Here is a 16,415-nt window from a genome sequence, read left to right as displayed (position 1 = left end):
AAAATGAACAGTTCAGCAAATGACTGACTTTGAAAAACAGCCTAAGGAGATTAAAATATAAAGAAAACAAAAGAAAGGTACTATGATTTCTTTAATGAGAAAAGCTGACACAACATCATTTTCAGTAATGATAAAAGAAGGAAAAGAGTAGAGGTATTGACCAGTATTATTACATTTAAGATACTTCTGCTAGCATCACCATGACAGACTTCAATTAATCATGCCATTTTACTGAACCCTATGTAAGGATGAAAAGACAAACACTGTGCCCTTTAAGAGTTTATGATTAATACAGATTAATGCAAAACCGGAGATAACAGAGGCAGCAGCCAAATGTGGCTTAAAAGGCCAATTCATGGGACTTCCCAGTGGCGCAGTGGTTAAGAATCTGCCTGCCAATGCAGGGGAAACGGGTTCGAGCCCTGGTCTGGGAAGATCCCACATGCTGAGGAGCAAACTAAGCCCATGTGCCACAACTACTGAGCCCGTGTGCCACAACTACTGAAGCCCATGCACCTAGAGACCATGCTCCACAACAAAGAGAAGCCATCGCAATTAGAAGCCCGCAAACTGCAACGAAGAATCGCCCCCGCTCGCCGCAACCAGAGAAAGCCTGCACACAGCAATGAAGGCCCAACACAGCCAAAATTAAATAAATAAATAAATAAATAAGTTTATTAAAAAAGAAAAAACAATTCATGATCAATCAGTACATTAATACACTCATAGACTAGCCTGGAGTTAAGACCTATGTCTATAAAAGAAAAAACATTTGCCTGAGAATCAGATGATTTTTTGCTTCCCTGAGCTTTGCCTCTTCAAATTCTGATTTTCTTTAGTTCATATTAGGATCAAGCACTAAAGTATTGTAAATTAACAGTGAACTGCAACATTGATACGACAGACAAATCCTAAGAAAGCACTATTTCCAAATAATTTTAAGGGCCACAGTAGACAATATTACCTTTGGATTGAACCACTAAAGTCATGTAATGAGCAGAATAGTAATGCATCCAGAATTCTCTCAATCTAGCATGTGTATCAATATTATTCCTTTTTGGTTCATGTTTGAGAGTCTCAGCATTTCCTATAAAATGATGGAAAAGATTATAGAAATAACTAAGTTTATTAAGTCTCCACACTGACAATGCATCCTTTGCTACTATATTTAACTAATGAAATAACCCAAGTGACTCACGATATTGAAACAGTGTATAATAATAAGACAAAAATTCATAAGAAACAATTTCAAAGTATATTTTAACACATAAGGAATTAATCTCTAGTTGGCAATACCTTAACAACAGTAATTGCCTTAAGCTTCCTTTCTTAATAATTAGTCTACTCTTAGGTTTTATCTCTTTATTATTTTAGTAATATTCTGTATAATTCTTAAAAATAAACCACATAAAGCAAGGATGACATACAAAGTGTATATAACTGTACAAACAAGCAAATCATCCTTTGAATGAAGTACCATTTAGATCAACTCATTCCAGATTCTACTCTGTGGTCAACAGGATTAATATAAGGCTATAATAACTGAATTCTAACACTAAGAAAAAGCCATAATAACTGAAATCTAACACTAAGAAAAAGCCATTATGAAAAACCAGATACCGTTTAAACAGCTTAACAATTAAACAAAATTAGGTCACAGCTCAAAAGCTACTAGAGAAATTATTGCTGAATCTCTGTTGATAACTGGAAATGTCAGGTTGGGGAAGAGCACACACTTTATAACCAGATAAACAGAGGTTCAAATCCCATATCCACCACTATCATATTTAAGAAAATTAACTTCTCTGAGCCTGTTTCTTTATCTTTAAATGGAGATTTTAATGGTACGAAGCTCATAACATTGTTATGATAATTGAATGGGATAATTCATGTAGTGTTAGCAGAGCATCTGGCACCCAGAAAACATTCACAAAATGTTAGGTGCTATTCCTCATATATCCAATGTTAGAGAACCAAATATAGGCATGCTGAACTACTTTCTATTTGAAAAGCTTCCTACCTACCCTAAAAGGTAAAAGGTACCTAGCTACCCTACCTTTATAACTTTCCATTCTTTATAAACTTTTCATATTCTCCATCTTCCTTAACTAGAAAACATGAAATAGATGAAGTATTTAGTATCTTACCCCAAAAAAATTTCCCCATAGGATGTCCAGGTCTAGCAAGGCTTCCAAACAACATTTCCTTTCTGTTTGCATCAGAGGGTCTTGCAAGTTGATATTCTGTCAGTTTTAAGGAAACACTTTTAATAAAATGAAATTCAGTATCTTGCTTTATTATCTGGAAATTCAAGCTTAAAGAACTGAAAGTAAGGAAGTAACAAAAATTAATTTTATGAATAAAGTGTAGTAAGACTGAAGCAGGGAAACCAATGATCTAGGACAAGTTCTATGACTTAACACATTCTCTAACTTTGGGTAGTCAATTCACCTTTCTAGAGATTTTCCCTTATTTTCAAATGAAACAGGCAGTTAATAATCTGAAGGTTATTATTGTGAGAACTAAAGTATTGCCTGCCATATCAGTAAACAAAAGATGTTGCAGCCATCAAGCCATCACATTACAGCCACAGGGACGGTGCACCCTCAGGAAGCTCAGGATGAGAAAACATGGGATACTGGACCCAGACAGCTGCGGTGCCTATCAAAGGAATGATTTCAGTGAGCCCAGACTCTTGCATCTTCCCGTATATAGAAAAGCGCTAAAAATTCCTTAACTTGAGATATCTCGGTTTCTTTTATTAACAGTAATCTTCTGATGTTCTGACTACCTGGTCTTTTGTTGCAAAAAAATCCTATATATCCTAGCTCCCCCGCTTGCCGCTTTGGAACAGTTTTCTCAGCGTTATCTGAGATGCTGTGTCCCAGGCTTGAAGTCCTCAGAAAATCCACCAAATAAAACATAACTCTCAACTTTTAGGTTGTGCATTTTTTTTCAGTCAACAGATGCTATGTCCAAGATCTTACTGATGAAAGTGCCAAGAAAATGTTAAATCAAACTCCTTACTGTCTGGGAACTTTGTCATATATATTGTTTAAATCTCCTCCAAAGCCAACTGTGTTGGTAATAAAGTATTAATGGTTAAAAACAATCACTTTGAAGTCATAAGTATCTTGTCTAGAATCCAAGTTCTGCCATTTACTAAGCTATACAACCTTGAGAAAGTTATCTAACTTCCCTGATTCTATTTCTCATTTATAGAATGGAGTTACAAGTACCTAGCTCACAGGATTCTTATAAGAATTAAATAAGATATATTCCTTCAACAAATATTTACTGAACATCATGCAGCAGGTACTACTAAAACTAGCTGCTGGAGGCAGAAGGTTCAGAATCAAAGCAGAGGCAAGATATCAGGCTGAAGAGTTAAGAAACAATTTTTGAAAGAGCACTTCTAAGCCTCAGTTTCATTGTATGTCAAATAAGGATAATGGAGGTAATAATCATAACAATGCACATAATAAGTGCTCAATAAATGTTAGCTATTTTGGGGGGGGGGGCTTCCCTCGTGGCGCAGTGGTTGAGAGTCCGCCTGCCGATGCAGGGGACACAGGTTCGTGCCCCGGTCCGGGAAGTTCCCACATGCCGCGGAGCGGCTGGGCCCGTGAACCATGGCTGTTGAACCTGCGCGTCCGAAGCCTGTGCTCCGCAATGGGAGAGACCACAACAGTGAGAGGCCCACATACCGCAAAAAAAAAAAAAAAATGTTAGCTATTTTTTTTAATCATAGGAGTAATGGTAAGGCATTACAAATGTTTAATAAGGAGAGTAACATTATCAGATCTGGACTTCACTAAGTTCATTCTGGTTGTAAATGTGGAAGCAAAAGTATAGACAGGGAAACTGATTAGAGGCCATCACTGTTATACTTGGTAAAGAGAGTGGAAACTAAAGTGGTGACAGAAGAGATGGAAAGAAGCAAAAGTATATTCAATAAAATACTTCAGTTATAAGCCATGAAGTCTAAATCAAAGATGAGACAGTAAAAAATATATACATTTATAATTTCCATACCTGGAAAACATATGTAGTAAAAAAATATATACATAGCTTCAACAGAGTAAATTTTTTAAATCTCTGTAAAAATTATGAAGATATGGCTGTAACACAGAAGAAACAATTCCATTATTAAGGTGACAGGCTGAATAATGGCTGCCAAAGATGGCCACATCTTAATCTCCAAAACCTGTGAATGTGTTACCTTATGTGGTAAAAGGAACTTTGCAGTGTGATTAAATTAAGGATCTTGAGAAGGGGAGATTATCCTGGATTATCTGGGTCCCAATGTAATCATAGGGTCCTTAAAAGAGAGAGGTAAGAGGATCAAAGACAGAAGATATAAAGACAGAAGCAGAAGTCAGATAGCAAAGAAGATTCTACACCCATGGCTCTTCAGATAGTGAAAGGAGCCATGGTCTAGGAAAGTAGGTGGTATCTAGAAGGTGCAAAAGGCAAGGAAACAGATTATCCCTTGGAGGCTCCAAAAGGAATGCAGCCCTGAGGAAATATTTTAGACGTCTGACCTCCAAAAGTTTAAGAAAATAAATTTGTTTTTATTTTAAGCCTGAGTTTCTGGTAATTTGTTACAGCAGCAACAGAAAACTAATGGAGTAGACATATAAACATACCTACAAAAAGTGATTTAGTACCTCCTACAACTGATAAAAATAGAGTATAAATACTGAACACTTAGAGAACACACTCAACCACTTGATTATATAAAAAAAGTCTTTGGCCATATCCTCAGTCTCAATTACTAAGGTACAATATGCAGGCAATTAAACATGCTTATGTAAAAGTATGAACAATCATTAAAATAAAGAGCTAATCATTAAAAATAATTTTTTTCTCTATAATCTTCTTTAGCAATAAGTTAATTCCATTTTAAAACCTACCCTGTGGACATTTATGAGCTTCTGTGATTAAATGTATTCAAGAAAATTATAAAACACTGAACAGACCTATCTGCATTGTGCAAATAAATGCTTATAAATTTGTGTGTATAACCACTCCACTGAAAGATTAGACCAAAAACAGATTGTCGATGCAGGGCATGGTGATAAAGTAACGAAGGTAAAACAAGATAATAAATTAAAAACTCAGGAAAGAATCTCTTCCATAAGCAGGTGGAGAGGAATAAAGGAAAAAGAAAATGAAAAGATGATTCTACCAGGATAGCTGAACTTCCTTTCAACTCCTCTCACATTGAATGGGCCATCCAAGCATGCAGGCAACTAAAAACATGCGAATGAGATGAGAATGATAGAATAAAGACTATCACATCTGAATAGAAGAAAATAACATCTGATTATTGAGCTTTCAAAAATAGATCTCATTATTTGCAGATATTGATTTTGGAAAAAAGAAAAGCTAAGATGTATGAATATAATACTGACTTAGACCTGGCCTAGAGCTGTTAACTCTTAATGGTCTGCATACTATACACGTTAACATGTAAAACTGTTAAACATTTTGTGCTTTTAGCCAAGATAAATTTATACTGTGTTCACAATAAATATCAATATCTATCAATGTATAAATATTGAGTCTCCAAATGATCTTGTTGTATGTTCATAGAATCTAAACTTAGCTCTTGTCTTATTTATAATATTCTGATGTCTTATAAATGCAAATAAAAGAATAATATATCATAAACAGTATGCTAAAAAGCAAAACTGGCTAATGAATACTAGTTTATTACACCAGTTAAAATTTAAGACCTCTCCCATCTCCCTAATCTCAAGTAAATCCTTCATACTTAGAAGGTTAAGTAACTAATGATATATACCTAGCTATTTGTATCAGATCACAAATTGAAATCTAGGTCTCCTATCATCAAAAACAAACAAAAAAACAGAGCCTTTAGCTTAAGTTCATCTTAAACCAAAACGACTTACTGTATGTGAGTGTGTGTGTACATATCATATATCACATATGTATGTATATATATATATATTTCTGCATAATATTCAAAATATAATAAAACATATTCTGAATTAAACTTGTAAAATTAAATTAGACATTTAATCTTTCTTTTTTGGCCGCACCGCACAGCTTGCGAGATCTTAGTTTGCCGACCATGGATTGAACGTGGGCCCTGGCAGTAAAGCGCTGAATCCTACCACTGGACTGCCATGGAATTCCCTAGACGTCTAACCTTTTTTTTTTTTTTTTTTTTCAGTACGCGGGCCTCTCACTGTTGTGGACTCTCCCGTTGCGGAGCACAGGCTCCGGCTGCGCAGGCTCAGCGGCCATGGCTCACGGGCCCAGCCGCTCCTCGACATGTGGGATCTTCCCGGACCAGGGCACGAACGCATGTCCCCTGCATCGGCAGGCAGACTCTTAACCACTGCGCCACCAGGGAAGCCCCGTCTAACCTTTTAAATGACAATTTCGACCCACTCTAGAAACTGTATAAAGAAAAACACACTTGAAGGAATTAAAGACACAGAATATAGTTCCTAGGTCCCAAAAAGTAGGGAAGGCTTTTGGAGTTTTCCTTAGTTATTTTGGTTTTTTATGTATTCAACAAATACTTATCTGGGCCTATGAAAAAACAGACACTGTGGGTAGGCAAGTAACAAAAATGAAGAAAATAAATCCTTGATTATAAGGAGCTACTAGAACCAGGAGGAATCTAACTCCATTCCACCCTCTTTTACAAATAAATTGAGGGCCACAGTTAGTGACATTTCTATAAGTAAAACACAAGTTTGCTGACTTCAACACAGTTCTTTCCAGCCATCTGCAGTTTATTCAGCCTAGTGAATGCAATGTGATTATTAGAACTAGACAATCAAGCCAAGAGGGAAAATGCTACAAAGAGAAGAACTAGTACAGAGACCTGGCCTCTTCAGCTATGCAAGCCAAGCCTAACCTATGTGAACTAGAAATCCCCCCAAGTCTACTGTTACATGTTTCTAATACTAAAATAAGGAAGCAGGGTTAATCTGCAGTGGTGCTATTTACTGGTACTTTGTAATTAAGGGATATGTGCAGCACAGTTCTCTAATGAACCTGCACCCTATAGAGACACACAGCCTTCCTTACGGTCTTCAGTATTTAAATCACAAAGATAAGAAAAACTGTCAAAAAGTAAAATTAAACGCATTTCCTGTTCAGTTTAGTTTCTTCATCCATAAACATACCACGATTGTTTTCAGAACTACAGAAACTCAACCCACAAAGCACTGACACACAGAGGCAACAAAAAATAAGCTATTTAAATATCAGGATGGTGCTTAAAATAAAGTCTCAGAGAAAATGCCTCTTCATACAAAAAGAGTATGTGAACTTTTAAAGTTTTAACACCCAGTATTAGCTTTAGGAATCAGGCTCTTATCCTGCAAAAGGTCAGTCACTGTGGTAAAACCCTCAAAAAACAAAGGCTGAAAAATCGAAAATCTACCATTCTTTGACTTATTTCAAATATATACTGAATTAGACATTTAATGGCTTCAAAAATAAACATGACATATCTATTTTAACTTAGCCCTTTATAATATAAAGAGTGACAAAGAATAGTAAATGTGCTAAACGACTGGATCAATGAAGGAAAAAGCAGCAAGACATAAAGCACTTACCACTATCAACAGCTTCAACTTCCCGGTCAATTGCATCTCTGATCATTAGTGGATGGATGAAGAATTGGGCCCATCTGAAAAAAAAAAAAAAAAAAAAACTGTTTGGTAAAAGTTTTTCATCAGTCAACATCTACTTTTTTAATTAAGAAGCTTTACTAAGATGGAGATTTAGTTCATAATCATGCATATAAAACCTAAACAATACACAGCATTTCTAGATTTTAAAGTCTACAAACTACCTTTTTTCTATTATGAAATATAATACCCATACAGAAAAGTATTATATATAAAACATGGGCATATAGACTATAAGGTAAACACCTGAGTGGCCACCACTCAGATCAAGAAATAGACCACTGTCAGAACTCTAGAAGAACCCAGCACCCACCTTATCCTCAGAGTTAATATCATGAATGTTACGGGTATCACTTCTCTGCTTTTCTTGATAGTTTTACCACATATATATGTATTTCTAGGCTGGTGTTTCTTGATCTTTTTTTTTTTCCATTATCAACCCTAAGTAGCCTTTTCAGAAATTTTCTTCTTATCACTCCCCTATGACATTTTTACCCACATATACAATCTGTTTACATATTTTATGTGTATCTGTGATTTTATAAATAAAAAGTATCTGAGGCCTACTTTTTTTAACTTTTTAAGTTAAATTTTTTTTTAATTAATTTATTTATTTTTGGCCGCGTTGGGTCTTCGGTGCTGCACGTGGGCTTTCTCTAGTTGCGGCGAGCGGGGTCTACTCTTCATTGCGATGCACGGGCTTCTCATTGCAGTGGCTTCTCTTGTTGCGGAGCACGGGCTCTAGGTGCACGGGCTTCAGTAGTTGTGACACACGGGCTCAGGAGTTGTGGCTCGCTGGGTCTAGAGCACAGGTTCAGTACTTGTGGTGCACAGGCTTAGTTGCTCCACAGAATGTGGGATCCTCTCAGACCAGGGATTGAACCTGTGTCCCCCGCATTGGCAGGCGGATTCTTAACCACTGCACCACCAGGGAAATCCCAAGTTAAAATTTTAAAGGCTATTAGTATTTCACTTAATTTTATAACTGTATTTGCTGTTTAATGTAATATATTCCTTATATAAATTGTGATGATCAAATTACATATGCAAATTAACAATTTATATAATAACAGCAATGCAATCAAGTTTTTAAAAAATTAAACTCATTTTTCCAACAAAACACATTGAAAAAATTAATTTCCTACAATATTTAATAAACTTTGAACTTTTGCTTGCTCTGAGAAGAAACTTTTAATTTAATTAGCTACTAGATACTCATTAAAATATTACTGACATTTTTTTCTTGTTGGTACTTAGTATAACTAACGAAGGAAATAAATAATAAAAGGAACTAAATAATGAAGGAACTAAATAATAAAACAGAATATTTTTATTTAATTCTAAAAATCAAAGTCACACACAAAAGCAGAGAGAGGATCAAACATAACATCCACAAGGCAGCCAATGGCAACCAACTGACACACACAGACCACCTCTAGTGATGACTTCAAGATCAGTCATTTAAAAGTCCTCCAATCATCTATCCACCACAATTTTGTACCCCTGACCTTGCAGACACTCTGCATATCTTCCACAAAGTCAATGTCAGAGTAAATGGTGCTCAGGTGATATTTGAGAAAACTCAAAAAGAAATCAAACACTAAGATTTTGCAGGTAGGGTTAAGCTTTGGAGGGCCACAAACCATTATAATATCAAATGTTTTTTCACATTCAAGACCAATTTTTGCCACCAAAAGAAACAGTATGAACCCTGCCAAGAATGCATGTTCTAGACAATATAGGTTCATTTTGAACTTCATATAAATGGATATATAGTGATTTATTTAACTCAACACTCTTTTTAGTAGTCATTCATGATGCTACATGTGGCTGTGGATCATTTATTTTCATTGCAGTAGAATATTCCACTGCATGAATTTATTCATCCATTCTACTGCTGGTGGACATTTGGGCTGGTTCTGGGTTTGAACCATTACAAACAATGCTGCCATAAACATTCTTATAAATATGTACCACGGCACATGTGCACAAGTTTGTCTAAATATATATCTGAGAAAGGAACTCCTAGGTAATAGTATATGCATCATATGTTCTACATCACTAGGTAATAATCAAACTTTTCCAAAGTGATTGTGCCCATCTACACTTGCATCAGATCATCCTCCAATCCTCTACAACATCACCCTCACTTGGTATTGTCAGACTAAAATTTTCTGCAACTTTTAGGAGGATAGTTAAATCTCATAATGGTTTTAATTTACATTTTCCTGATTGAACATTTCATATATTTATTAATAATCTGAATTTCTTATCTTGTAAAATGCCTGGTTAAGGGTTTTTTTCTATTGGGTTGTATTTTTCTTATTGATCATAATAATATATATATAATTATCCATTTATATGATATTATCATATATAAATTATGTTACATACAATTACATATATAATCTAATAATTAAATCTCTGGTAGTTATTCTAAATATAAGTCCTCTGTTAGTTACATGTGTTGCAAATATATTCTCCCACTTTATACTTGCTTTTTTCATGCTCTATGTTATCTTTAGATGAACATAATGTACTATCATTTTTCTTTATGTTTTGTTTTTGCATCTTGTTTGATAATCCTTACCTAAGGCTAAAGTCAAGCTTACCTATAAAACTTTTAATTGTACTTTTCACTTTTTGGTCTATAATCCACATAGAATTGATTTTTTTGTGCATGTTGTGAGATAGGGAGTCAATTTTGGTTTTGCCTTTATAGAAGCCCAACTGTCTTGGCATCATTTTTTTAAAAAGCCCTTTCACCACTGCTCCATAATGCTCCTATCAAAAATGAAGTGTCCACATATGTGTTGGTCTATTTCCATTCCAAGAAATATCCTGTTCCATCATCTCTTTGTCTAGCCCTCTGCTAACACCCTAATGTCCTAATTGCAAAACAAATCTTAATATCTAGTAGGTCAAGTCCTGCTACCTTGTTATTTTTCCAATTCAAAAGTATCTTGTCTATACTTAGCCCTCTGCATTTCCTTATAAATCTTAGAGTTAGCTTGTCTATTTAAGACTAAGTAAATCTTCTGAGATTATGGTTGCGATATCACTGAATCTGTACATTAAATAGGAAGATTAATGTCACTAAAAGAAAAAAAAGGCTTCAGGGAATTCCCTGGTGGTCCAGCGGTTAGGACTCCGGAGCTTCCAATGCAGGGAGCACAGGTTCGATCCCTGGTTGGGGAACTAGGATCCTGCATGCCGTGCAGCATGGCCAAAATCAAAACAAAACAAAAAAACAAGGCTTCAAATCCATGAATAGTATTTCTCTCAATTTATTTAGGTCTTTTTAAATATCTCACAATAAGGTTTTAATATATTCTCCATGAAGAGGTCTTACACATAATTTTTGGGATGATTCTTGAGTGTCTGATTATTTGTGTAGCTTTTATAAACTTTTTTTAAATTTTAATTTCAAACTGTTGCTGATACATAGAAGTTGTACTTTTATATGTTAAACATAGTATCATTTTTATCATTTTTAATTTTTGCATATCAAGCTATCTCACTAAATTCTGTTAATGTTACTAATTTTTATATGTAGAAGATTTTAGATTTTCTATGTTCACAATCATATCATATGCTTTGACAGTTGTGTATTTTGCTTATTTTTCTTTCTTGCCTAATATAATAGAATGATGAACAGAAGCGATCACAACCCGTATCTCTGTCTTGTTCCTGATCTCAACTTGGAATCTTTCAAGGTTTCACCATTAAATATAAGGTCTGGTTTAAACTATCAAATATCATATTGAGAAAGCTGCCTTATACTCTATTTGCTAAGAGCATCTTTGTGAATAGATACTGAATTTCACCATGTGATATTTTTCTACATATACTGAGACATGGTTTTTCTCCTTCAATCTGACAATGCAATGAACAGCACTGATTTTCTGTTAACCCTACCTCATATTTCTAAGATGACCCCAACTCAGTACTGCTATATCAGCCTTTTTGTGAATCTGGTCTATATTTTTTCTTATATTATACTTTCTTAAATCAAGGTCATGCTACCTTCATAAATGAGGGAGGAATTATTTCTTCCTTCAATTTTTTGTACAACTCTAAACAAGTTTATTTTTGAGAAGTTTTTATTACTGACTAATTTTTTTAATGATTATAAGAGTATGAAAACTTTTAAATTATAATTTCTCCTATGTGGGTTTTATAAATAATATTACTAAGAATTTGTGAACGCCATCTAGTTTTTTCATTTACTGGAATAGGTTGTTCAAAATACCTTATTGTATTTTCAATATCTGCCAATATGTCTTAATTCTTTTCCATTCCTGATATTTGCACATACTCTTCTTTTTCCCTGACCAGTCTCATGAAATGTTTACCTATTTTGTCAGTTTTTTCAAACCAACATTTAGCTTTCTTGAAACTACCATATGTATATTGTTTCTATTGAGGAATAATTCACATACCACAAAATGCCCTTTTGAAGTACATAATTAAAGGGATTTTACTACATTCACAGAATTGTGTAAACATTACCACTGTCTAATTTCAGAAATTTTTCATTAACCCAAAAATAAACTCTGTACCCATTAACAGTCATTCCCCATTTCCTCATCCCTCCAGCCCCTGACAAGCACTAATCTGCTTTTGGTCTCTATGGATTTGCCTATTTTGGACATTTCATATAAATGGAATCATACACTATGGGGCTTTCTGCATCTGGCCTCTTTCTCTTAGCATAACGTTTTCAAGATTCATTCATGTTGTATTACTTACCAGGACTTCATTCCCTTCTTATTGCCAAGTAATATTCCTTTGTATGGATGTGCTACATTTTGTTTATCCATTCATCAGTGGATTGACATTTAGGTTGTTTCCACTTTTGACCTATTATATATAACACTGCTACTAACACTCATGTAGAAGTTTTTGTGTAGATATATGTTTTCAATTCTGTAGAGTATGTATACTAAGAGTGGAACTTTTGGGTCATATGGTAACTCTATGTTTAACTTTTGAGGAAGTTTTCTAACTACATTTTCTAACACAGCTGAACCACCAGCAATGTACGAAAGTTCCAATTTATCCACACATTCACCAATAATTGTAAATGTTCTTCTTTTCAAAGTGGTATCTCATTGAAGTTTTTTTTTCTAATTGAAGTATAGTTGATTTACAATGTTGATTTCTGCATACAGCACAGTGACTCAGTTATACATATTCTTTTCCATTCTGATTTATCACAGGATATTGAACATAGTTCCCTGTGCTATAAAGTAGGACCTTGTTGTTTATTCATTCTATGTATACTAGTTTGCATTTGCTAATCCCAAACTCCCAATCCTTCCCTCCCCCACCCTCCTACCCCTTGGCAACCACAAGTCTGTTCTCTATGTCTGTGAGTCTGTTTCTGTTTCGTAGATATGTTCATTTGTGTACTATTTTAGATTCCACATATAAGTGATATCACATGGTATTTGTCTTTCTCTTTCTTACTTCACTTAGTAATGATATTGCTGCAAATGGCATTGTTTCATTCTTTTTTATGGCTGAGTAATATTCCATTGTATATACATACCACATCTTCTTTATCCATTCATCTGTAGAGGGACATTTAGGTTGCTTCCATGTCTTGGCTATCGTAAACAGTGCTGCTATCAACACTGGGGTGCATGTATCTTTTCAAATTAGTTTTTGTCTTTTCCGGATATATGCCCAGGAGTGGGATTGCTGGATCATATGGTAACTCTATTTTTAGTTTTTTGAGGAACTGCCGTAATGTTTTCCATAGTTGGTGGGAATTTATATTCCCACCAACAGTGTAAGAGGGTTCCCTTTTCTCCATACCTCTCCAACATTTATTATTTGTTGACTTTTTAATGATGGCTATTCTGACCAGTGTGAGGTGGTATCTCATTGTAGTTTTGACTTTCATTTTCCTAGTGACTAAGATGTTGAGCATATTTTCATGTGCTTATTGGCCACCTGAATATTTTCTTTGGAGAAATGTCTTATTCAAATCGTTTGCCCATTTTAAAACTGGGTTATTTGTTTTCTTATTGTTGAAACTAAAAGTTTTATATATATTCTGGATACTAGCACCTTAGCAGATAGATGATTTGTAAGTATTTTCTTCCATTCTGTGAGTTGTCTTTTCACTTTCTTCATAGGACCCTTTAAAGCAAAAAAGTGTTTAATTTCAGTGGAGTCCAGTTTATCTAGTTTTTCCTTTGTTGCTTCTGCTTTTGATGTCATACCTGAAAAACTATTGCCAAGTCCAAGGTTACGAAGATTTATGCCTATGTTCTCTTTAGAGTTTTATAGTTTTTGCTCTTACACCTAAGCATATGTCTCAATTTGTTAATATTTGTATATGGTATGAACAAAGGATCCAACGTCATTCTTTTGCATGTGGATATCCAGTTGTCACAGTAGCATTTGTTGAAAAACTATTCTTTCCCATTGAATTGCCTTGGCACCCTTGCAACTGACAATAAATGTAATGGTTTATTTCTGGAGCCTCAATTCTATTCCACTGAAGTATATGTCTATTCTTATGCCAGTACCATGTTGCCTTGATTACTGTAGATTTGAGTAAGTTTTGAAACTGGGAATATGAGTCCTTTAACTTTGTTCTTTTTCAAGATAATTTTGGCTATTCTTGGTCTCTTCCTTTCCATATGAATTTTAGAATCAGCTCATCAATTTCTTCAAAAAAGACAGCTGAAATTTTGATAAGGACTAAATTGAATCTGTAGACCAATTTGGGATGTATTGTCATCTTAACAATATTAAGCCTTGTAATCTATGAACATGGGATGGCTTTCTATTAATTTAATTTGTTCTTTAATTTCTTTCAAAAAAATTTTTGTGGCTTTCCACAAACAACTCTTGCACCTCTTTTGTTAAATTTATTCCTAAGTATTTTATTCTTTTTAATGCTATTGTACAAGGAATTTTCTCTTAATTTCATTTTTGTATTTTTCATTGCTAGTGTATAAAAATACAACTGATTTTTGTACAATGATCTTGATCCTGCAACCTTGTTGAACTTGCTATTAGCTCTAACAGTTCATTTGTGGACTCTGTAGGATTATCCATATACAATGAGTTCCTATTATTTGTGGTAGTTATGTTTTCTAAAGTTGTCATGACTGCTGAATTAGCGAGTATTGAATGACTGTCCTAGGAGTAATACACATACACAGATTATGATCTTAAATCCTAAAGGTATCTCATTCTAGTTGATTCTCTTTTATTTCACAAAAGAGAAAATGAGGTTCAGAAGTGTTAAGGAAACTGCCTGAGGCCACTTCCCCAGTGGGTACCAGAGTTGGGACTCAAACTCCATAGAACTGGCTCCAGAGCCAGAGCTTCTCTTACTATATTGTACTGTCCCTTATCCTCTGGTCATTTCTGTATGAAAGCTGAAACAAAAAGGTAGAGTGTTGCCTTTTCAACCTCAGCTGAGAAGGTGTGTGTCAGGCAACTCAAATTTTTCACAACAATTTTCAAATTTTTTCCCAAATTTTTCACATGTCCATGAATGACTAGAAAAGCACTGCAAGTATTCATTTTGGAGTTACAAATAAATTTTAGTGAGTAGGTGAATTCTCCACAAATAATGAGAATCATCTGTACAAGATTATGCCATCTGCAAATAGAGATAGTTTGACTTCTTTTCGAATCTGCATGATTTTATTTCATTTTCATGTCTAACTGCTCTAGCTAAAACCTCCACTTCAATGTTGAATAGAGGTGGACAGTGCTGATATCTTGATCCTAATCTTTGGGGAAATGCTTTCAACCTTTCACCATTAAGTATGATGTTAGTTGTGGGTTATTCAGATACCCTTTATCAGGTTGAGGAAGTTCCCTTTTATTCCTAGTTTATCAAGTGTTTTATAATGAGAGGGTGCTAGATTCTGTTACATGTTTTTTCTGTTTATATTGAGATGAATTTTGGAATGTGTTTTTGTCCTTTCTTCTATTAATATGGCATATTATGTTGATTGGGTTTTGTATGGTGAACTAACCTCGCAATCCTGGGATAAATCCCACCTGGATTGTGCATAATCCTTTTTATATGTTGCTGGATTCAGTTTTGTGGTTTTGTTGAGGATTTCTGCATCTCTATTCATAACAGATACTAGTCTGTAGTTTTCTTGTGCAATGATTGTCTAGTTTTGATATCAAAGTAATACCGGCTTCACAGAATGATTTAGGAAGTGTCCCTCCTCTTCTATATTTTGGAAGAATTTATGAAGCATTAGTGTTAATTCTTTAAATGTTTGGTAGAATTCACCAGTGAAGTCACCTGGGTCTATACTTTTCATTTGGTAAATTCTTGATTACTCATCCAATCTCTCACTACAGGTCTATGCAGATTTTCTGTCTTCTTAAGTCAGTTTCAATAGTTTTGTCTTTCTAGAAATTTGTCCATTTCGTCTCAGTTATCTATTTGTTGGCATAAAATAGTTCATAATATTCTATTATACTCTTTTTTATTTTGGTTAAGATCATACTAATGTTCACTCTTTCATTCCTCATTTTAATAATCTGAGCCTTCCTTTTTCTTGGTTAGTCTAGCCGAAAGTTTGTCAATTTTGTTCATCTTTTCAAATAACCAACTGTTGGTTTTATCTTCTATTGTTTTTCTATTCCCTATTTATTTCCACTCAAATTTTTATTATGTCCTTCCTTCTGCTTACTTGGGTTTAGATTGCTCTTCTTTGCCTTGTTAATTAAGATGGAAGTTTA

The 16,415-nt window shown here is 34.5% G+C and overlaps 1 protein-coding gene across 4 annotated transcripts in view; it reads right to left on the bottom strand.

Moving 5' to 3' along the window:
• NRDC (nardilysin convertase) overlaps nucleotides 1-16,415 on the bottom strand; it is an 85,985-nt gene that overhangs the window by 45,114 nt on the left and 24,456 nt on the right. For all 4 annotated transcript variants that reach the window (XM_027108564.1, XM_027108567.1, XM_027108565.1 and 1 more), the window contains 3 exons: nucleotides 7,605-7,678; nucleotides 2,148-2,243; nucleotides 965-1,087 (listed from right to left, as the gene is read on the bottom strand). In XM_027108564.1, the coding sequence (XP_026964365.1) occupies nucleotides 965-1,087; nucleotides 2,148-2,243; nucleotides 7,605-7,678 (293 nt within the window). The remainder of the gene's footprint in view (nucleotides 1-964; nucleotides 1,088-2,147; nucleotides 2,244-7,604; nucleotides 7,679-16,415) is intronic.

This window comes from Aethalodelphis obliquidens, unplaced genomic scaffold, assembly GCF_003676395.1.
Source record: "Aethalodelphis obliquidens isolate GAN/ISIS:26980383/991018 unplaced genomic scaffold, ASM367639v1 scaffold9, whole genome shotgun sequence".
Taxonomy (NCBI): Eukaryota; Metazoa; Chordata; class Mammalia; order Artiodactyla; family Delphinidae; genus Aethalodelphis; species Aethalodelphis obliquidens.
This window is presented reverse-complemented; position numbering and strand designations above follow the sequence as displayed.